This window comes from Cebidichthys violaceus, unplaced genomic scaffold (genome assembly GCF_023349555.1).
Source record: "Cebidichthys violaceus isolate CVI_PGR_0920_01 unplaced genomic scaffold, fCebVio1.0.p SCAF_10, whole genome shotgun sequence".
Lineage (NCBI taxonomy): Eukaryota > Metazoa > Chordata > Actinopteri > Perciformes > Stichaeidae > Cebidichthys > Cebidichthys violaceus.
The window spans coordinates 3,552,474-3,574,368 of NW_027176263.1; the positions used below are offsets into that span (position 1 = coordinate 3,552,474).

At 42.4% G+C, this 21,895-nt stretch overlaps 1 protein-coding gene across 3 annotated transcripts; it reads left to right on the plus strand.

The window, feature by feature from the left end:
* Positions 1 to 1,206: 1,206 nt before the first annotated feature.
* On the plus strand, positions 1,207 to 21,875 carry slka (STE20-like kinase a). 3 transcript variants are annotated; one of them, XM_068720974.1, is made up of 19 exons: positions 1,207 to 1,787; positions 4,156 to 4,320; positions 6,081 to 6,129; positions 6,628 to 6,777; positions 7,642 to 7,714; positions 8,084 to 8,278; positions 8,490 to 8,571; positions 8,744 to 8,875; positions 9,003 to 10,202; positions 10,288 to 10,418; positions 10,963 to 11,086; positions 11,457 to 11,636; positions 15,888 to 15,980; positions 18,179 to 18,308; positions 19,047 to 19,171; positions 19,275 to 19,469; positions 19,712 to 19,837; positions 20,051 to 20,164; positions 20,321 to 21,875. In XM_068720974.1, exons 1-19 carry the CDS (start codon positions 1,638 to 1,640, stop codon positions 20,465 to 20,467), a joined length of 3,561 nt encoding a protein of 1,186 aa, XP_068577075.1. In that variant the 5' UTR covers positions 1,207 to 1,637; the 3' UTR covers positions 20,468 to 21,875. The 3 variants fall into 3 exon arrangements, with proteins under 3 accessions (XP_068577075.1, XP_068577086.1, XP_068577097.1); XM_068720985.1 differs by lacking the exon at positions 15,888 to 15,980 and adding an exon at positions 17,123 to 17,194; XM_068720996.1 differs by lacking the exon at positions 15,888 to 15,980.
* The last annotated feature ends 20 nt before the right edge of the window (positions 21,876 to 21,895 follow it).

Genomic DNA, 21,895 nt, shown 5'->3' on the forward strand with positions numbered 1-21,895 from the left:
CAGTATTTCATGCCTTCTTCTACTTCTACTCCACTACATTACAAAGGGAAATATTGTACTTTTTACTCCACTAGGCCTACATTTATCTGAAAGCTATAGTTTTGTATTGCTTCTCACGCATTAATACAGTAAAACAGAATGTATTATTAATACATTATTACTATTATTGGGTTTACTTTTGATACAAGTTTGATTATGACACTTCTGTACTTTTAATTCTTACGTTTTTATTGTAGATCTTGTTTACACTGTTTAGTATTACTACTGTTAAAGCATCTTAATACTGCTCTCACCCTATAACGTTCAGTCAGGGTCAAGTTATTTACTACTAGAACTGTAAAATCTTAAAAGAGACACTAAATAAACATGAGTGAGTGTATTTTACAATAACGTACTGTGATCCAACAGTACAATAATGTGCAACAGGAATCCTTAGTATCTGTGCAAGTGTGTTGATGTGGTGACTGACATACCCACGTGTACTGTAAGTTATTAAAAAAAAAATAAGGTATTAAAGGCCAATTAAACTGAATCATAAGGTTATGCATGCTCTAAACAGTACCAGGCTATGACTGCTTAATTACAGTGAATTGGCCGAACTGATCAATTAATCCACATCATCTTACTCCTTGTAACATAATGTGGGGCCTAGCCCGAACAAAACAACTTCTATTTCCTCTTCATGACGACAGAAACACAACTAGCATGCGTGGTAGAGCCGAGGGGCTGAGCCGCCGAGCGCGTCCTGCTGAGGAGATCCAGGAAACAGATACAGCTAACGTAACTGCGTCAAGCTAACGACCGACAGACCAGCTAAAAGCGGAAGTATCCACATCTACCCTCCAAAGTAAAAGCATTTTAGTGGGTCTCTTCGTTGTTACGACACAAAACCGTCTTAGCAAAACACACTTGATAACGTTAACGAAACTCGATGGAAACATTAATTTTCATTCAGCAAAACAGATGTATAGCGTTAACGTTACCCTTGACAAAATGGCAACACTGCCGAACAGTTAGTGTTTATTTAAAAAAAAAGATCTCCACTCACAAAATGAAGACAGCTAATGTTACATTGCCGTTTGTTGCAGGAATGGGTGCTTCGTTTTTAAGTGTCTTGTACAGCTATTTGTTAATAACGGTTTTATTTTTAACGTTTTATTTTTTAACGGAAAGCTATTGAAGTAACGTTACGTTAGCTAGCTTGACGCGGGTCCGCTAACTTATGCGTGGTCAGCCAACCGAAGTATGGGATCTTTTGACTCTCCGTTTTTAACTCGCTAACGTTAAATGATAAAAATTTCGCTTTGAGTGTCAACATATGGTCGATATATTTGCCGTTTTTGTTCGGTTGAATTATTTTTACAAACGGAAATGCTAGCCTGTGCGTAACAGCGAACTCTTCTCTGTATCCCTCATCTCCTCGACCAGCGCTAGCTGTGATGTGATTATGAATAACAGCCGTCGGGGGAAGTTTTAATTGGCATTATCACACAGCTGAATGGCCACAATAGCATATTGTCTGCCTTCATTTTGACGCATGTATGCTGTGAACCGCTATAATATATTCGTGGCAGAAATAACCGAAGACACACCGCATCCACTGCGCTGTTAGATCACATCCTCCAAAAAAAAAAAAGATGTCTTTCTTCAATTTTCGGAAGATATTCAAGTTGGGACCTGATAGGAAAAAGAAGCAGTACGAACACGTGCACAGAGACGTTAACCCGGAGGAGATATGGAACATCATTGGGGAGCTGGGAGATGGAGCGTTTGGGAAAGTGTACAAGGTAAACACGTTAAGTTAGCTTCATGTCTTACATCCGGGGTTTTATAACCGATTTCTTGAGACATTCGCTTCCGCTTGTGTTTCATATTGTTGCATGCGGGTCATAATATCATTAAAACATGGCAGCACGATTCCTGTTGCGGCCACATCCTTCCTCAATGATGCATGCTATGACAGCTCATACTGTACAACGTTACTGTACTTTAAACCATCGTCTGCTAATGCATACGTACAGAAACATGGCCTGTAAAGATGTGTGACAGCTTAAAGCTCACCTATTAAGTATGTCAAATGGTATTGCCCATTTTTGTATGTTTAAGGCAGGGGCCTCGTTGCCAAGTTGTAAATATGACTTTGCCATGTCATTGAGTTGGCCTCAGTCAAACTGTTGAAGGTGTGGTTCACCACCACAGAATAAACATGGCCACACAAATGTCAAACGGTATTGTCTCAGGTTGAGGACGCGGATAAACAGGAAAATAAATCATAGAGAAGGTGCCTTTTAAAAAGTAAAATGTGCTCGTACTTTTGTTTATGCTGTACACTGTAACAGGTGCACAGGTGTGAATGTACATTCAGTGAAGAGGTTTGTCACCTCAGGTTACTATCAATACATAAGTGTTCATAAAACATGAGGTGGACTTCATACCCGCAACACCAATACAGTGTGATGATGTGTAATGAAATATACCCAAAAAACAATGCTGGTGGAGTTCTTTTAACAAGAGTGCCAGAGACGGGTTGTTTCCTTCTGTACAGCAAACACCACCTGTAATCTCAGCTGACGCACCTCTCCAGGTTATCTGTGTGTAAATCAGTATTTGGGCCGAGAACACTGAAAAGATCAACAACGTGGGAAGAATTCAGCTCTATTCATATACCTGTATATTTGTGTGGAGGTTAAATTCTGTTCTCTCTCTCTCTCTCTCTCTCTGTCTTATATTGTTCCTTCCTGGAAGTGTTGCGATCAAACGATGCAGCTAATGGTCCAGACAATCTTCATTTCCACGTCTTATTAGCTGATTAACTAACGGTGATGAGAACCAAGCAGACTCTAACGTCTTCTGAGACTTAAGTTGTAGACAAACATACACTTCCCCCATGTATTGACTCCCCTGTTCACTTCCCACACACGGAGGAAGGACTTGCCCTCATCGGGTCACGTTACTCAACATCAGACTATCTCACCAGCTATTTCGCAGGCTTTCGATGGCTGGCTCATTCGGGGCGGGGTGACAAATGTGGCCAGCAATGTGTGAATCAGCGGTTCTAGAGAGTGAAAGAGAGAGGATACCAGAACTGTAAACATAGGTTCAATTGTGCCTTTTAATTAGTGAAGAGGCGTGCCATTCATTTTGGACAATACAGCTGGAGCAGGGCGTTAAGATTTGTCCTTATTACAATTATTCACATTCAGACTTATTTGCTTGTCCTAAAAGATCATTTTGACAAAGTGCAGGATTGTTATATTTTGTTTTATATATATATAATCTCTCAAAACAGAAGATCACATAGAGTTTATCATAAATCACAGGTTTAGACAAAGTTAATATTGTATATGTATCGGTGATGATCCATGCTAGACCGGCGTTGGCCAGTACAAAGAGAAAGAGACAGGGAGTGTGTCAGGTCACAACTGTGTAAATATAGTGTGTGACACACTCGGCAGCAGTTGGTGGTAGTGCTCCCTCCCTTTTCTTTTTCCTCAACTCTCCCAAGATTGTGTCTGTATCCATAGCTGGCCTTAAAATAGCCTCTCAGTGACTTGTTTCACGGGTGTGGGCTCATTTTTCCTATTAGTCTCTTCACTACAGCCTAATCCGGATTGAAGACTTGATGATGAGCATTAACCATTTCCCTGTTAGATCTATTAAATCATAGATTTATTTGGTATAATGTCTAAATTCCTGCTTCACCTTTCAGCAGGTGTTTCAAATGGAAGGGACAGATTGAAGAGAGGGGAGAAAAGTAAGGGGAGGAAGTTAAAAAACCTCCTGAGATCAGCCTTTATTAGAGTAGGTTAGAAGATGATGGGGCGCATTGTAAATATTTTGACTTTAAATTGTTGCTGTGGGTTTTCTACAGTACTTTTCCTTTCCGATGTATAACGACGTGTTATTATAAAGTCTCTCTGAAATGTATTTATAGAGGAATGGTCCTCTAGGTGCTACACAAGCCGTAAAGTGTTCATTGCTCTGGCTCCAAACGGCTATTGTCTTAAAGGAAACTGTTAGCGTTGATGGATGGTCCTCCACGGCCATCTAAAGCCCAGCTGGTCGTTCTGTAGTCCAGCCAGCAGGATCAGAAACCACATTATTGAACAGCATGCTCGATTGATACGAGCCTTTGTCGTCAATGTTGCTTTTCAGGCTCAGAACAAGCAGAACGGGACCCTCGCCGCCGCCAAGGTTATCGACACAAAGACGGAGGATGAACTAGAAGACTACATGGTCGAGATTGAAATTCTGGCCTCCTGCGACCACCATCACATCGTCAAACTGCTGGACGCTTTCTATTTTGAAGGCAAACTATGGGTGAGTAAGCAAGTGCCCGACTCAGTGAACTGTTTTGATTTGAAGCCAAGGAGACACTGAGGCAGTGAACCAGTCACACACAAATTCATCACGAGCCGCTATTCGTTATGCCGTTTCTCAAAGGACCCTTATATCATTCGATTAAGGGACGATAGCGGTGCAACTCTAAACACATTTTTTGTAAAGAGTCCTGCTATTTTACTGTGAGTCACAGAGCACTTTTAATACATGGTCAGTAGATCTCGTTCTGTGTGCGGTAAGAGGCCCCCGAGCAATTAGGTCCTGGCGGGTGGTGTCATGTGACCGCCCCTTGTGGACCGGCCACATCTATTGGAAGATAATGGAGTGGTTTTGGTGGCTGGAGAAAGTGCCTGAATAATTCAGAGCGGCATGCAGGTTGTCCCTCCGGCCTTCCTCATCTATAAGCAGCATGATGAATGTGTAACTGCTTCTGCTCGGCACACGTTGGGTGTTAAGTTCATGTTAATCATTGAAAAAAAAAAAAAAAAAAAGAGGATTTATTCGCATGTGTTCAATTTAACCTGAGATTAAGATAATCAGAATCAATGTAAACCGCAATAGAGATTTCCATGGAGCGATGAATTGTTATGCGAAACAGGAACAACCACTTGGTTTCTCCTCTTTGTTTGAGTCTCGCAATAGAAGGCGGTGCCCGGTTGTAGCTTTGATTGATTTTTTTTTTTTTTCTATCATCTGATACCAAGAGCTGTCAACTAACTGGCAAGTGCCAATAAATACGAAGTGGTTGTCGGTTACATTACATCTACTTTTACAACTGAGATCAGGTGTTACATCTCTGTAACAGTATTAGGGAACAGTGTTATGTTCATCTAATGCACTGCAGCTTCACACAGTTCACTAAAATGTTCTCCGCGATCGGTTGAATCCAGAGTTCTCTTATTAGGTGATTTGAGGAAATCATTTTGCATCAGTATGTACGATGAAATATCTGCGATGTGAGTATTTGCACACTAAGGGATAAGAGTTTATTTTGTAGAAATTGGCTGACCTCCCAGTCCCTGTCTCCAGCTTGCAACGAGAACTTTTTGCTGATGTTTTGATCCAGCAATGATTGAAACATGAAGATTGTCCTGAAATGGAAAAGAGAAGTCTTCACAGGAGGCTCAGTGAGGCTGTGTAGCGTCTGATCCATTAGCTTCTCCGAATGTCTGACAGCGTAATCAATAACGTATAAATATATTTCCTATAAAGTAGGGCTAGGCAGTAATTCAATATGATAATTTATTGTCTTTTAATGGAATCGTATATGGAGACATCGTGATTACATCGTCTCAATTGATAATAACAAGCATGTGCTACTCAGATTTCCCCGAAAATCTAATCAAGCTCAGTTAAATAAAACTATTGTTTTAATTTAATTACTCTTTATTTGTGTGAATGCATGTAAACATAGTCAGTGCATAGCTGGACATATAATACATTCTTTCTCTATGGTTTCCCTTAAAACTGGGTTGTTCATTTTTGCACTAAAGCTCTTAATAAAATAAGAAAATACTCATCTGTCAAGTATTTAATTCACAGGATTATACAACAATATGCTTAACCATGTGGTTATTTCATATCGACTATTTATTGATCTACCAGAAAACATGCTATATCATGTATATGTATTGTTATCGAGATATGAAATGACCTATATGGTGATCCAGCCCTACTATAACAGCCCATTGCCTTAAAGTAAACCTGACTTATTGTTCCGATTTGTTTCTCCATTTCAGATTCTGATAGAGTTCTGTGCGGGTGGTGCAGTGGATGCCATCATGCTGGGTAAGTCCCTCATTTATTGCAGGAAACAGAAAAAAACCCGCTATAAATTTCTGGAGCTTTTTCGTTGCTCCATCCTCAAGTGCCAACTTTTTTTTTTGTTATTCCATCCAGAAACCTCCTCTGTGGGATTTTTCCCTCTCCGTAGTTGCAAAGGCCATTCCAACTGTGCAATTATTGTAGCTCAGGTTTCAAGGAGTGGTTAGTCCACTTCTAATGCTGCAGCTTCTCCTTCTTATTTTAAAGCTGGAAGAAACACCTCGCCACTCTCTCTGAGATGTGAATTACGAAGAGGATACCAGTTGATTCACTTCACTGTTGGATGTTGATGCTCTGTTGTCTGACTCACCTAGAACAGATTCCTTCCCCCAGATTTGTTCAGTCAGACATGCAGGCTGGTGTCAAAATCGCCAGTCTGTGTTTGTGAAAGCGCATCAGAAAGACTACATTTACCACAACCGTAATCGCTGATGAATTTATTGTGTGCATGTTTATCCACAGAACTTGAGAGGCCCCTGACGGAGCCCCAGATCCGCGTGGTGTGTCGCCAGACCCTGGAGGCCTTGTCTTACCTCCACGAGAACAAAGTCATCCACAGAGACTTGAAAGCCGGGAACATCCTCCTCTCTTTGGATGGAGAAGTGAAACTGGGTAACAATCTGTCATCTTTTTGCCAAATATTTCTCTAGATGTGAAGGGATTATTCCAGCTAAGCACACATTAAGGTAATTGCTCAGCTGATTCATTGTTGATTTCTGCCTCAGATGTCCTTGGTGGCCACTCTGAATCTGAATCTTCCTGCAGGACCAACACTAATAGGCTTAAAAGGCTAATTAGTAAAGTCAATTGTGGATCCCTTTGCCATCAGTGCTGTGGCTACCAGCTGAGCTATGTGGCTTTTGGGATAATGGTGCACAGGACTGTGTTTACTGTAATAACACTGGAATGAGTCATTCATGCAGTGTCAAGTTTAAAAAAAAGAAGTTACAAAACAAAATGACGTCAAGAACTGTATTTTGTATATAGCACTTGTGTACTGGAGTTGGTGATACATTGAGCTTGTTATATAATATATTCCAGAAGTAAAAGTATTCATGTTGCTGTTCATGTCCATAGCTGCTGGCTCCCTGATGATTCATGTTCTGTAGGCAGAGGGTCATGGCGACACCTGGCAAACAATAATTATCAAGCAGTCACCAGGGACTTAATGATAGATCTGTCTTTCCCTCTAATGTGTGTGTACTGTAAGTGATGGGGGGGGGGCAGCCTGAAACAGTTTCACAGGTAACAGAACCGCTGAGAGTGATGATGACAGTGGGAGATTGAGGTTTTTCTTCCTACTTACGGGGTTTATATTTAAAAGATTGAAGCAGGTTGGCTACGAAAGAATTCTGTAATACCTGGGTGACTCTTGTAGAATTGCCATATATGTCATTTTATATCATCGATGGATTCACTGTCTAAAACAAAGTGTTATACAGTTTAAAAATAATCAGAATTCCTTTCTACTTTCAGCTGACTTCGGGGTGTCTGCTAAAAATACCAAGACGTTACAGAGAAGAGATTCTTTCATCGGCACTCCGTATTGGTGAGTCATTCAGCTGGCACACAAGAGAGCTTTTTCCCCTTTTCCATCCAAGCGTGTCTCACAGCTATGATTTTTTTCTTTGCCGTGGCACAAAAAGCTGTCATGGAATGTGGAAACGGAGAAGGCCCCATTCAGCAATTTAGAGACACAGTGTTGGATGACCTCAGCTTTAAATACTGAATAGGCTTCCTATCTTTCAAATCCCTGACTGACATGTCCATACATGCTATTTTATTGTCTTTTTACCCCTTGAAGAGTGAAGAGAATTAACCGTCGGGGATCAGGAAGATATCGAAAGAACACATTCACTCGCAGTCCAAAATTAGCTCCAAGCTAATTGCAAACCCCACGGTCTTCTAATTTTTGCAGGATGGCCCCAGAGGTGGTGATGTGCGAAACGTCCAAGGACCGTCCGTACGACTACAAGGCCGACATCTGGTCCCTCGGAGTGACCCTCATAGAGGTGGCACAGATTGAGCCACCCAACCACGAGATGAATCCCATGAGAGTGCTGCTGAAAATAGCCAAGTCCGAGCCGCCCACACTCATGCATCCCTCTCGCTGGTGAGACTAGAGAGGTGGCACTGGAATGTTTCCAGATTGGAGATAGGGATGCGTTGACTGTTAAATGTGTCAAAGCTTAGTCGTTTTTGCTTAACTAAACGGCCACGGGGAGAAGAATGGTATTTAATTGTATTTCGCAAAGCAGGGCCCAGGTACACTTACTTTGCTCCATGGCCAACAGACTGATTCTGTTTTATTTATTCTTCAAAAGGTCACCAGAATTTAACGACTTTCTGCGGAGAGCGCTTGATAAGAATGTGGACAATAGGTGGGGCACGCTACAGCTTCTACAGGTGAGCTGCTACCTCACGTTACGCAAACATCTACTCAGCCTACTGTACAGCCCAAAGAACGCATGCACACTTAAATAGTCATTTTCTGTTTTGCTGTTTGTTCTGATATGTGACTCAACAGTTTATGAAGGGTGACGATGTATATTTCTTGTGTCCCTGTCCATCTGTGTAGCATCCTTTTGTCACCAGTGTAACTGATAGCAGACCTCTCAGAGAGCTCATAGCTGAAGCCAAAGCTGAAGTCACAGAGGAGCTCGAGGATAGCAAAGAGGAGGAGGAGGAGGAAGAGCCTGACACACCTTTGGTTTGTAGCTTTATTTGGTGTATGTATATACCAAGCATAATAGCACTCAACACAATATATTTTAAATGACTTATGAGTTAATATCTTCATGAAAGACATATTGTTATTTTTCTATCTGTTGGCTCAGGCGGCTCCTGGGCACAAGCGGGCGCCGTCAGATGCCAGTGTGGCCAGCTCAGAGGATGACAAAGTCCCAGCAACTCCCTCCACGCTGGAGTCTGTGACAGAAAAGAAGGAGGCCGAGCCTGCTGAGGACCGGATCAGTGATAAGCTCTCTGATGAAGGACTTGGAACAAGTGAGGTAGACAAGACCGAGGAGGAGAAACTCAACGAGGTGTCTGACGCCAGTAATGAAGACCTGGCCTCTGGGTTAGTAGAGCACACCAAGGACGTATCCTCACAAGGTCCTACAGAGCCGACTAGACCAGAAGATGGTCAAGCTGAAGAGATTCCTGCTGACCCTGCAGTGCCACAGCCAGAAGAACCTGAAGATACAGTGGGCTCCCAAGAACTTGTAACAGATGTTCAAGAAACAGAGGAGGAACAGAAGGAGACACAAGGAGAGAAAACAGAGGATGAACCTACTGAAGTAATAGAAGTAGAAAAAGAGCCTGAGGAGGTGAAAGAAGAGGAAGAAAAAGATCCTGCTACAGAAAAATCCAGAGACTCCCAAGAGCAACCTGAAGATGCACCAGAAGAACCAGACTCCATATCAGGGGAAGTGGCTCAGGCAGAAGAAGAAAGCAAAGAGCCAGATGAGACACCTCAGCATAAAGTGACAGACGACAGAATAGACGACTCTGCTAATGGCACAGATGTAAATATAGACATGCAGAATAGAGAATCAAATGTAGTGGACACAAACATAAATGGAGACACAGAAACGAAGTTGAGCGTGGATGAGTCGTCCGCTGTGGTTCTGTTGGAGAAAGAGGCCACAGAGAGTCAGCCTGAGGAAAAGCCAGTGGATGAACAAGAGAGTTGGACCGAGGTTGATCTGGAGGAACAGGCCCCAACTGAATCCACAAAGGCAGTCACCTCTGAGGACTCAGAACAAGTGGTCCCATGTAAAGATGTGAAGGAAGATGAGGAGAAAGCTTCTCGTGCAGATGAGAGCACTTCCCAAGACGCTGTATCTGTACCAGAGAGTGAAACAGATTCAGAAAGCAAGATGGAGCATGGAAGCCCTGCTGTGATCAAGCCAGACTTGGAGAAGGACTCTGACTCTGGAAGCAGCTCTGCTGCTGATAGCAACAGCCTTGACCTCAATCTGTCCATCTCCAGCTTCCTGTCAAAGAGTAAAGAAGGCGGCTCTGTGTCTATGCAGGTAATTTAATGTGTGCGTCACTTACAACCTCAGTTGGTAAATTATCAACACTTTTCTGATAATTTGAGCCCTGTTTTATTTGTAGGAGTCAAGACGTCAGAAGAAGACGCTGAAGAAGACGCGTAAGTTCATGGTGGATGGTGTTGAGGTCAGTGTGACGACGTCAAAGATAGTGACCGATAACGACACCAAGAGCGAAGAGATGAGGTTCCTGAGGTACGTTTATACCCTACTGCTGCACTAAATGTGTGACACGGCCTATTTAACATGGCCGCCTTAAATAGTTCTTGTTCATTTCACAACTCCCACAGAGTTTTACAAATGCCAGATGGGTTATCTCCTGTGATGAATGCCGGAGTATGTTACTGTCATCTCCTGTGTTGCCTTTTAAAGACATGAGACATGCTGCTCCCAGTGTTTACACAAATGCTGTCTGACTGTTTGATGTTTGGTTTATGATCTTTTGTCAGTAATTCACAGAGTTAGCGTGTATCAATTTAACAACTACTAATTCAAAAATGAGGAGGCCAGGACCATCAAGGCAGCTATTGAACATTAAAAGGAGACTGATATTGTAATCTTAAATTGCATACAATAAAAAGATAAGTGATAATGAAACAAACCATAAACTCCCATCTAAGAAATGAAAAAGGAACGTTTTTTTTCTGAACAAAATCCTATAATATCAATGACGTTTACTCATTTGAGGATGAGTAAGTCTGGTGGCCCCTCACCACATTGTCGGTGTTGTCTTCCTCAGGCGGCAGGAGTTGAGAGAGCTGCGCCTCCTGCAGAAGGAGGAGCAGAGGGCCCAGCAGCAGCTGAGCAACAAGCTGCAGCAGCAGAGAGAGCAGATCTACCGCCGCTTTGAACAGGAAACTGCTGTGAGTCACTTTGTTCGTGCCGCAGTGGTGTGATGTGTTATTTTGCTATTTGGCCAACTCCTAGGTAACAAGCTGCTTCATCTCAAGTCAGATGTAGATTTAAGAACGTAGCATTTACTCCTTTAGCATTTCTATTGTGTGCAAATTCCCTTTAATCAGTGATGATCACAATATTAAAAACTTAAAAAATGAGTCTGTCATTCTCTCTTAAAGCTGAGTTAAAATGAAGCCATACAGATGTGTTTTACATTTAATTTCCCCCTCCCTAAGGTGTTGATATGCACTGATCTTATGATATGGGTTCACATAGAAACACTGTGTGATCTTATCAGGCTGATCCCAGAGTTTCTGCTGAATTCTGTCCGTGCAGGCGAAGAAGCGTCAATACGACCAAGAAGTGGAGAACCTTGAGAAGAAGCAGAAGCAGACCATCGAGCGACTGGAACAGGACCACACCAGCCGGCTCCGAGATGAAGCCAAGCGCATCAAAGCGGATCAAGACAAGGAGCTCTCCAAGTTCCAAAACATGCTGAAGAACCGGAAGAAGGAGGTACTGTTGCGCACGGCTGCTTCTGCATGGACGGGCCTTTAGTGGGCTGATTAGGGGGAGCTCGGGGTTGTAATCATTTGCATGTCATAGATCCGAGCTGTTTAATGGTGCATGTGTTTAACAACTCAGCCGGTGGCATACTTGGCTGTGTCCTATTAACCCTAAGGGAGTGGTGTGCCTTTGCTGTTTTTGTACTGTACGTGTGCAAATGATAGCAGCGGTCTGTGTGGCCCTTCTCCTCGATGCTGCTAGCTCCGTGTTGCTGCATCCATTATTCATCTGCCCCGAGGCTTCTGGTTGCCTCCTGAGCAGCACTGAGCTACTTGAGTCTTTAGAGAACTATTTAGTGAACTATTAAATAAAACGTTCAGTCTTAGGTTAAACGTTTACCTTTATCGTGCTGCCTTAAAATGCTTCTTTGGGTGTTCTGGGTGTGCTTGCAGTTTTTTGTGTTTTGCAGCTTTTTTTTTTTAATGGCGTCAGTGCCGATTGGCAGCCATTGTGCATTAATGATGCCTGGTGGTGGTTGTGCTGCTCGCAATTTGCTGTCTGGGCCACTTAGAATATCGTTTATTGTCGTTAAAATTATTATTGCAGGTTGGCTTCAAAGTGGTTGCTTCTCAGCTTTGTACTTTGTTGTGGTTGTTCAGCTGAAGATACAAGTTATTAGCTATTGATAAAATGCTCATATTTTATACTTTTTGTAATTTGCAATGTTGTGTTCTGCATTCAAGATGTACTGTTATTGTGTATTTAACTAACCATGTCTCTTGTGTGAGTGTGTTGCGGTGGCTTTGGTCATGGGATGGCCGACATTTGAAGATCTTTTCCAAGTGGTTTTGGGCTCTTTTGTGGTGAATGATAACAGCCTTTCATCCGAGTAACTGATATGGAATCATCTATAGTATACTGTCACTGCAACACAGATTTTTAAAGTATAAACAAGTACATAAAAAAAGAAATAAGTAGACAATAGAACAGAAAACACAGGTTAGCGGCTGAAAGAAGAAGCTGTCTTTTAAAACGAGTGGTGTGCGCCTTTATGCTACAACGCTTACTCGATGGTACAAAATAATAAGCAACCTCGACAAAAGCAGCATCAACAGTTGTAACAATTCACCTAATTATATAAACCTAAAAAGGGAAAAGTACAAACGCTAAAATTAAGGGCACGGGCGGATCTGAATTGGTTGGTTTACAGAGTCTATATCTGCCTGAATAACCTGGTGGAAGGTACAAAAACACGCTGACTATGATCGCCCTATTATTCCCTATAAGGATAGACCACACCAGACACCAAAGAAACCACACTGCCAGGTAAATGTAAAACAATATATTAATATAACTCAAAATTCACTCGGCATACAAACAACAAAACCAAAATAACCGTGAGGCTCCCGCCGTACTTCGGCACAATAAACTAAACATTTACAAACGATCACCCCAAACCCCGAGTCCCATTAGTTCAGAAAGTTCCTTTAAGTAACGAAAAATAGTCCGATGACAAAAAAAACAATCCCCGAGGCAAAGTGTTACGGTTTAACTAGGGACCCTGTTAACTGGCGACCTTCAGCCGAAAGCGTCTGTTGTTGTCGTAGTTACGGCAGCTGTTGTAAATAGGCAGATAACACGTAGCTGTCCTCGTGAATGCCGCATTGATTAGTTTTGCATTACATTGTCAAACCTTCTCATTTACAGTCTTTGGTCAAAACATACCGGATTCCACGTTGGAGAGTCTTTTGAGAAAACGAGTCCACTCGAGTTTGAAACGTCGCCTGATGTTTTTGTTGAAACAGGGAGAGAGCACGTTGCTCTTCCTTTGAAATGATAAAGTTGGTAAAAAAACACATAAACGTCTTTGGAGCCTGTTTTGTTCAAACATGTGTCACGTAGAAGAACTATGTAGCACAGTTAAAATAAAAATATATATATATATATATAAATATTAAAAAAATCATATTTCCGGGATTCAAACTCATATTGTGTGAGGGGGAAAAAGTCAATAGCCAGATGCACTACCACTAGACCACCACCAACTTAAAGTACCGTCTTGGAGACTAAAATTAAACAACGTACAACACAGTCAGCGGTCGCTCTTCAAAGCAAAGGACACCAGATCAACTTGTGACCACACTGCGTGTTTACCGTGGAGCACTCTGTCCTGTACTTCAGAGCAGAGCCACATAGCATCACAATATGTAATATGGTGGGCACAGAAGAAGAAACCGAGCCATGGTTTAGAGAGAGGCCATCGGCTTTCCACACAATATACAGTTTTAAGGACAACCATTCAACCTGGTCAATAAGTTGGACACAAATAGTCCCATCATGTATTACATAGTGTGATGCTATGCGAGTGAAATTAAATGTGATTATGTATTTTACTTATTAAATTCAAATTAACTCAACTGTTTGACATATCTGTGTTATTGGCTGGTTAAATTCTTCATTTTATGACTTTTCTTGTTTGCTCTGATGCGTTATGTCCACATTGTGTAGTTTCACCTCATGACAACATCACAAACATTTGTCTCATTAATTTGCAGCGACACAAAGACGTTTTGAATTGTCCGATTTTAAAAAGGCGCCCATTTGTTTCGGAAACCAGCTATATTCTTAACATGCCTCTGAAGTACAGGACAGAGTGCTCCACGGTAAACACGCAGTGTGGTCACAAGTTGATCTGGTGTCCTTTGCTCTGAAGAGCGACCGCTGACTGTGTTGGACGTTGTTTAATTTTAGTCTCCAAGACAGTTCAATACGTTGGTGGTGGTCTAGTGGTAGAGCCTCTGACTACCGACTTTTTTCCCCTCACACAATATGAGTTTGAATTTTTTTAATATATATATATGTCTTATTTTAACTGTGCTACATAGTTCTTCTACGTGACACATGTTTGAACAAAACAGGCTCCAAAGATGTTTATGTGTTTTTTTTACCAACTTTATTATTTCAAAGGAAGAGCAACGTGCTCTCTTCCTGTTTCAACAAAAACATCAGGCGACGTTTCAAACTCGAGTGGACTCGTTTTCTCAAAAGACTCTCCAACGTGGAATCCGGTATGTTTTGACCAAAGACTGTAAATGAGAAGGTTTGACAATGTAACTAATCAATGCGGCATTCACGAGGACAGCTACGTGTTATCTGCCTATTTACAACAGCTGCCGTAACTACGACAACAACAGACGCTTTCGGCTGAAGGTCGCCAGTTAACAGGGTCCCTAGTTAAACCGTAACACCAGCGGATGCGTGGCGAGACGCCGCGGTCCCTGTATCCACCGAACCCGCGCTACCTCACCACAGCTCGTCCCGATGGTGGCCCTCTGTGCCGTTCCCAGCGAAGACTCCAGCCTGATAATCCCTTAAAGTCTTGCTTCGGATCCGTGGCTGAGCAATCGCCGGCAAACGGTGCTCTCCTGAGTCCACTGAGCGGAGCTCGCTTCCTCCAGCCTGCGCGCACAATCTTCCCTCGCGTCACCTCCCCCCCGACACAATTTATACAAAACACCGGTCAACCCAATTACAACAATAACAGATCCTATTTATATCCTGTGTTAAAAATATTGGCAACTAATAACATTACAGTACTTTATATAGGTGAAGGAACTTAACCCACAGGTTCCCCATTCACATTGGCTGTACATAGCAGGCAGACTTCTGGCAATCATTACACGGTGACTGAAGTGTCAGTGGTCCTTCTCTATAGCCAATGGGGAACGCTCATAGTCCTTTCCCTCTCTCACAGTTTGAGGCCTAAGTACTCTACACAGATGGGTGCACCACACAGTGCTAGCTGGTTTAGCTTAGCCACCAGATTGGCTTATAGAGTCGCATTAAGAAAAATGACATTCAGAGGTAGTAGTCTCCGATGATTCCACATCAGTTACTCTTATTTAATCTCTGGAGGCAAAATAATCACCTTGATGACTGAGGGACTTAATTGAATGCAAAGTAATACCGGGCCAGCTGTTTGAGATTAACATCTGCCGTGTACCAGTTCAAATTCTTCTTTTGACAACCTCACGTCTTGACTCTTGACTCGTGCAATTCAAACTTCCGGTTCTGACGTGCTACTAATCTAAAAAAAGACTCAACGGCTCGTTCAAAGGAACATAGTCACGCATGCTGACTTTGAATCAGTCGGTGGCTGGGTTCACTATCTCTCCGCGCATGTCTTCTACTGTTGTTTGCCAGCTTTGTTAGATTTTCAGAATACAACAGCATCAACCAGTTTCTGCACATACACTGTAGGCCCAACAGGAAGTCGGACAGTCACCCAAACATATGAGAAAAGAGCTCATGAAACGCATAAAGGAGGATCTAGCGCTCCTTAAGACTGCAGAGGTAAACCGTCACCGGCTGTCTCCTCCTCTGTGAAAGATTTCTCTCTTTTTCCTTTTTCCCGACCTCTCTATTACCCGATTCATTCTTGTGAAGTATTTACATGAACACAGGAATCACGCTGTCTGTTAGCTCCGTGTCTTGGGTCTATAGAAATCTGTCAACCATTTAAACTGAGTCCATAGGTGGATGTATGAAGCCATTACGGGGAAAGAGTCCCATTAATGGGCAGCACACTTTGGACTCACACAATTCTTGCGTGTTCAAGTGACATAGATTCTTTCATGTTGACATTTTCTGTTTTTCTTAGTCCACTTTGATAGTCAAATAGATATCTTAGGGAATGAATTGTTGTGTGTGTGTATATATATATATATATATATATATATATATATATATATATATATATATATATATATATATATATATATATATACATATATATTGACACACATATATACTATTACTAGTAAACACTCCACAATGCAGACCTTCACCTTTTCTCCTGAGATTACTTCTGTGGAAATTACGGTTATCAGTGGTGCTACAAAAATGATGATAATGATTCATAAGTGTCCACTCTCAGTTTACTATTCACCACAGAGTACCGCTGAGTGTTTATCATGTAGTGAATTAATTAACAAGCGAGCGATTGCAGACACGTCTTTTGTTTCCACAGTAGAGGTCTGTGCTGAAAGCCCCTTTCCATCTTTTATCAATCAAACACGAGTCATGTGGACAAAGGCCTTCTTTTCTTTTGAAAGGTAACACGGGGACACTCCGTGAGCCAGTAGCATGGACAGTAACAAAACTGATTTTTGTGTTTGTTTGTTTTTTTGCAACTTGGATGAAGCTCAAGTGCCGCTTTTCAAGCATGAGAAGACCAGAAGAGTATTAATAACTTATTAATTAACTCCCTCCTAACATTGAGCCAGAACTGTGCTGTGCGCCTTAAACTCACCAAAATTCCCAACGGGGAAAAATCTCTTACATAACTTCAGAATCAGCGTGTGTGTGTGTGTGTGTGTGTGTGTGTGTGTGTGTGTGTGTGTGTGTGTGTGTGTGTGTGTGTGTGTGTGTGTGTGTGTGTGTGTGTGCTATCTGTCCCTGATCAGGATGAGTGCGCTGTGTGCTCTCCTCCACAGGCAGTGGCCCAGGTTATGATTCAGTCTTTTCAGTTGTCCTCATGCGCACTCTTCAACGCTCAGATGCAGGATGTAAGTCGTCTCCCCCCGACCCCCTGACCCCCCTCTTTCTATCCATCTCTGGCCCATACTTAGATGTAGTGACAGGATGTAGTCTGTGATGGTTCAGTTTTCAGAACAACACACGTAAGCATGGGCGTTGTTTTGTTTCTTAGTGTTTCCATCCCTGTTTGTGCGGTGGTTCTCTCTTTCTCTCTCCTGCTCAGTATTCACAAATGTTCAACATCCAGTCTGTGTATTTTATATGGGATTTGTATTGTATTACAGCGTTACGTTGAGTAAATGGTGCTCTCTCCCAGCGGCGTTGTAGTCGCTGATCCTCTTTCTGGATCCATGTTTGTCTCCATCAGCCGAGGTCCGAATATAGACCGACTGCCTCAGTTACAAGATGGATGTAGAAGTCACTGGTTTTGTGCGTTATTTGGTTATAATATCAAATTTGAACCATCCTTATTTGGAGTCAGCAGTATAATAATATCTATTGTAGTTTTTTTTAATGAATTACACCTAATGATAGTGAAGTAATAACAGTATTTAACGGACAATTTGCCACCAGCTAGATAGACATCTCTATTTTTTAATATGCATAAAGATGGAAAAGAAAATTTAATTATTGGATAATTCTGGCTTCTTATGTAATGAGTCATGCATAATGTAGGCTGAGCTCTGGACGGTGTGTGGACGTCAATATCGATGTTGTCTCACATAAAACAGTGAATCTGTATCTTTACTGAACCGCTAACTTTTCTCTCTCTCTTCACCTCCATTGTGGATCGTTGCCATCCATGATCTCTGAGTGTCTCCTCTACAGTTGATGATGTGACATCTTACCACTCTGTGTTGTTCTGAACTTGAAGTGAATGTCATTTAGTTTCAGGCCGTTTTGATACTCAAGACATTTTTTTGTGTTGTGCTCTCTCTTTCTTGCTCTTTGCTGTCCCTCTGTACGCTCATCTTGGCCTCCTCTCACTGCTCCTCTTCTCTCTGGCTCCTCAGGAGCAAGAGTTCCTACAGAAGCAGCAGCAAGAGCTAGACGGAGCTCTGAAGAAAATCATCCAGCAGCATAAACTGGAGATCACCACTATTGAGAGAGACTGCCTGAACCACAAGCAGCAGCTGATGAGAGGTAGGAGACGGAGGAAGTGTGGATAAAATCCGCCCTTTTACTACAACGGCACATATTTACATGACTTCTTAACACCTTTTAAAGTAAACCATAGTTGTTTTGCTTACCCGAGACACGCAGCTATTCATAGGGAATATCACACTGTCTTCATTTTTGTCCGAGTTCTTATCGTTGCATAGTAAAGCTGGAGAAAGCACGGTTTGATTTAAAGCGGTTGTCGTTCATGTGCTGGTGAGAGAAACACGGCGACGCTTCTGGTTCTGATTTCCTCTCAACACATCTGAAGGCACCACGTCAGCACACTTTTGGTATTAATCAGTGCATTTCCATTCAGTTTGACAAATGACGGGACGGATTAACTCTCAAGCGACCAGCTGAGCTCAAACATCCTGTGTAGGTTTCAAGTAATGTAACAGACCGACACGAAACCAAGCAACAGCCTGAAAGGTCAGAAGAATAAGTCGAAAGGACGAGTGACGCAAATAAAAGTGTGTAGATAATGACTGACGTGCAGACGTGTTGCAGCTCGTCCAACTAGCTGACCGTGTTTCCCGTCAGTCTTGGTTTCATCGCTCCAATCGTCACCAGCTAACATGTATGCACATGTTTGGTACCTCACACGTACGTGGCCTCATGTGATGTTTTTGCATGCGCGTGTGTGTGTGTGTGTGTGTGTGTGTGTGTGCGTGTGTGTGTGTGTGTGTGTGTGTGTGTGTGTGTGTGTGTGTGTTTTTGTAGCTCGAGAGGCGGCCATGTGGGAGCTGGAGGAGCGCCACCTGCAGGAGAAGCACCAGCAGCTGAAGCAGCAGCTGAAGGACCAGTACTTCCTGCAGAGACACCAGCTGCTGAAGAGACATGAGAAAGTAAGAGCTGGGAGAGAAGTCCACTCAGAGTAAAGTCGTATTTTAAATAGTGCTTCTGAACGGTGTGCATGTGTGTGTGCGTGTGCGTGTGTGTGTTTTATAGGAGATGGAGCAGATGCACCGCTACAACCAGCGGTTGATAGAGGAGATGAAGAACAAACAGACTCAAGAGAGGGTTCGTCTGCCCAAGATTCAGCGCAGCGAGGCCAAGACCCGCATGGCCATGTTCAAGAAGAGCATCCGCATCACCGCCACCGCAGCCGTGACGCCGGAGCAGGAGAGAGAGCGGATAAAACAGGTGACGACACTGTGGACTCACGCTGCTGTTATTTATCATTTCTACCTTCTACTTCACATTTAGGGAGAAGTGGCGGAACATGCATGGCCTTATTCATCCAACTTTAAAGTCACCATTTAACAAGCTTCACATCGTCAACATGATTTTTCAACTTGTCTCAAAAGACAAATCAACGAGTAGCTTTGTTTGGTTTTGAGGTGCTGTTACAGTTGTGTGTGTTTTGTTTTGCCTGCTTGGTCCAGTTCGCGTCTCAGGAAGACAAGAGGCAGAAGAACGAGAGGCTCCACCAACACCAGAAACACGAGAACCAGATGAGGGATCTGCAGCTGCAGTGTGACTCAAACATCAGGGAGCTGCAGCAGCTACAGGTGAGCGCACAACACACACACACACACACACACACACACACACACAGCATGGAGCTTGCGTTCTCATCTATGAGCACACTGTTTAATACCTAGATCTATAACAGGATAATTAGAGAAAAAAGTGTGAGGAAAGAAATAGAATAAGAGAGAATGATTTTTGATCTCAGCACATTTATCCTGAAGCCACATGCGTTGACCCACATTTTCTTTCAGAATGAGAAATGCCACCTTCTGATTGAACATGAGACCCAAAAGCTGAAGGAGCTGGATGAGGAGCACAGTCAAGAGATTAAGGAGTGGAGAGAGAAGCTAAGACCCAGGAAGAAGGTATGATTAACATCTGTTTACTCTTTGACGTAAGTGTCCGTCTCTTACAGGCTCCATCTACAGTTGGGAGTAAGAACGTCTCCGATTGTCTGGTTTGTTTGTGATATAATCGTCTCAGTGGTCGACTCAGTTGTTTGTATCTGCTGTCCCCTGCAGGCGCTGGAGGAGGAGTTCACGCGGAAGCTGCAGGAGCAGGAGGTCTTCTTCAAGATGAGCGGCGAATCCGAATGCCTTAACCCCAGCACCCAGAGTCGAGTATCCAAATTCTACCCCATCCCAAACCTGCACAACTCTGGTTTATAGCCCCCGTCCGTCCGTCCGTGCTACAAAACGGACTCCCGGACAGACTCTTCCTGGTGGAGCGACATGACTTCTCTCAACCGTTACCGATAAAATGTCTTCACCTCTTTGATTCCCTCGTTAGTGAGCATGACGTGCCTACACACCGTTCCCTCACGTAATCAAATCTTTCTCCGCTATTTGAGAAATGTCCAATGATAATAATATGCACTTTTCTGAGCATGTTCAAATTTTAGAAGCTTGCAGTTGGTAGCGAAGGCCAATCAGATTATTGTATTGAGTGAACTCCAGTGCCTCATATGTTCTTTTTTGTTCTGCATCTAGAGTAAATACGGTTCCCCCCTGAATGTCTTGAATAACTGGTTATCATTTCCACCCACAATCACAAGATGCTGGGAGATCAAACTGACTGAGATCTCATGTTGCTGCATGTAAGGTAGAGCTGGTAGGAGGGAGATGGACTGAGTACTTCTGAGACTGTGTTATGGCTGTGTAGTCTGAAGATCATAAGGCTGTGAGTTCAAATTAACTGGAATGTACCGTGTTGTAAATGATGCGCTGAGTGAATTGTTACGTGTGTACCTACATATGGTGTTTAATCAGATACTGTGCTTGCCATGAGGGTCTTACAATTTAATTTCAGTGCTTATTCCCACATAGTTAAACACAGAGCTGACCTGTTACTTCCTGGAGAATGATGGAATACATAATATATGAAAACTAAAAGGAATGTAAAGCTGTTTATTTGCACTGTTTTTGCCACATGAGCTAAAGAATAAATATGCAGTAGTAAAGCTGTCAATGTATTTTGACAGTGAGTCACCTTTGTCTCACCCAAGCAACTCCAAATAGACAGAATTGTCTTTTTTTTTACTTATAATTTTACTCTTTTTCAAATATGCCCTTTAGTATTTTATGATCCCATCTAGTTTTCTAAACATGTATTCCTGAATTATCGATGCTGTATTTGCTCTCGTCTGCGAGCTTCTTGCTCTGGAGACCGGTGTTGTGTGAACGGTAAAACGCTTGAGCTTCAATGTGTGAGACGACATTCTTCGCTGTATTTTGGGAGCAAAAGTATTGATGGTTCACAAAAAGAGATTTGAAGACACCTGATTAGTTTATTTTGTTGCTGCATATCATCACTGCATGTTATGATTTCTGTATGCTGACATTGACGAGTGTTTTGTCATGAATGCTGGGTTTTTATTGGGGTTGTTTGGAGATTGTCTTGTGAATTACACCAAATGCCCCATAGATTTCAAATATATTTTTTATTTTGCTTAAGTTACAGCATTTCGATAAGTTGTGATTCTACGACATTGAACATTCTTTCGATGTCGGATCAAATGTATTTAAAGTGTCTTTATAAATTGACTTTTCTTTAGTTGTAAATAAAATATTGACTGTTTGGCCTTTGTTTAAATGTCT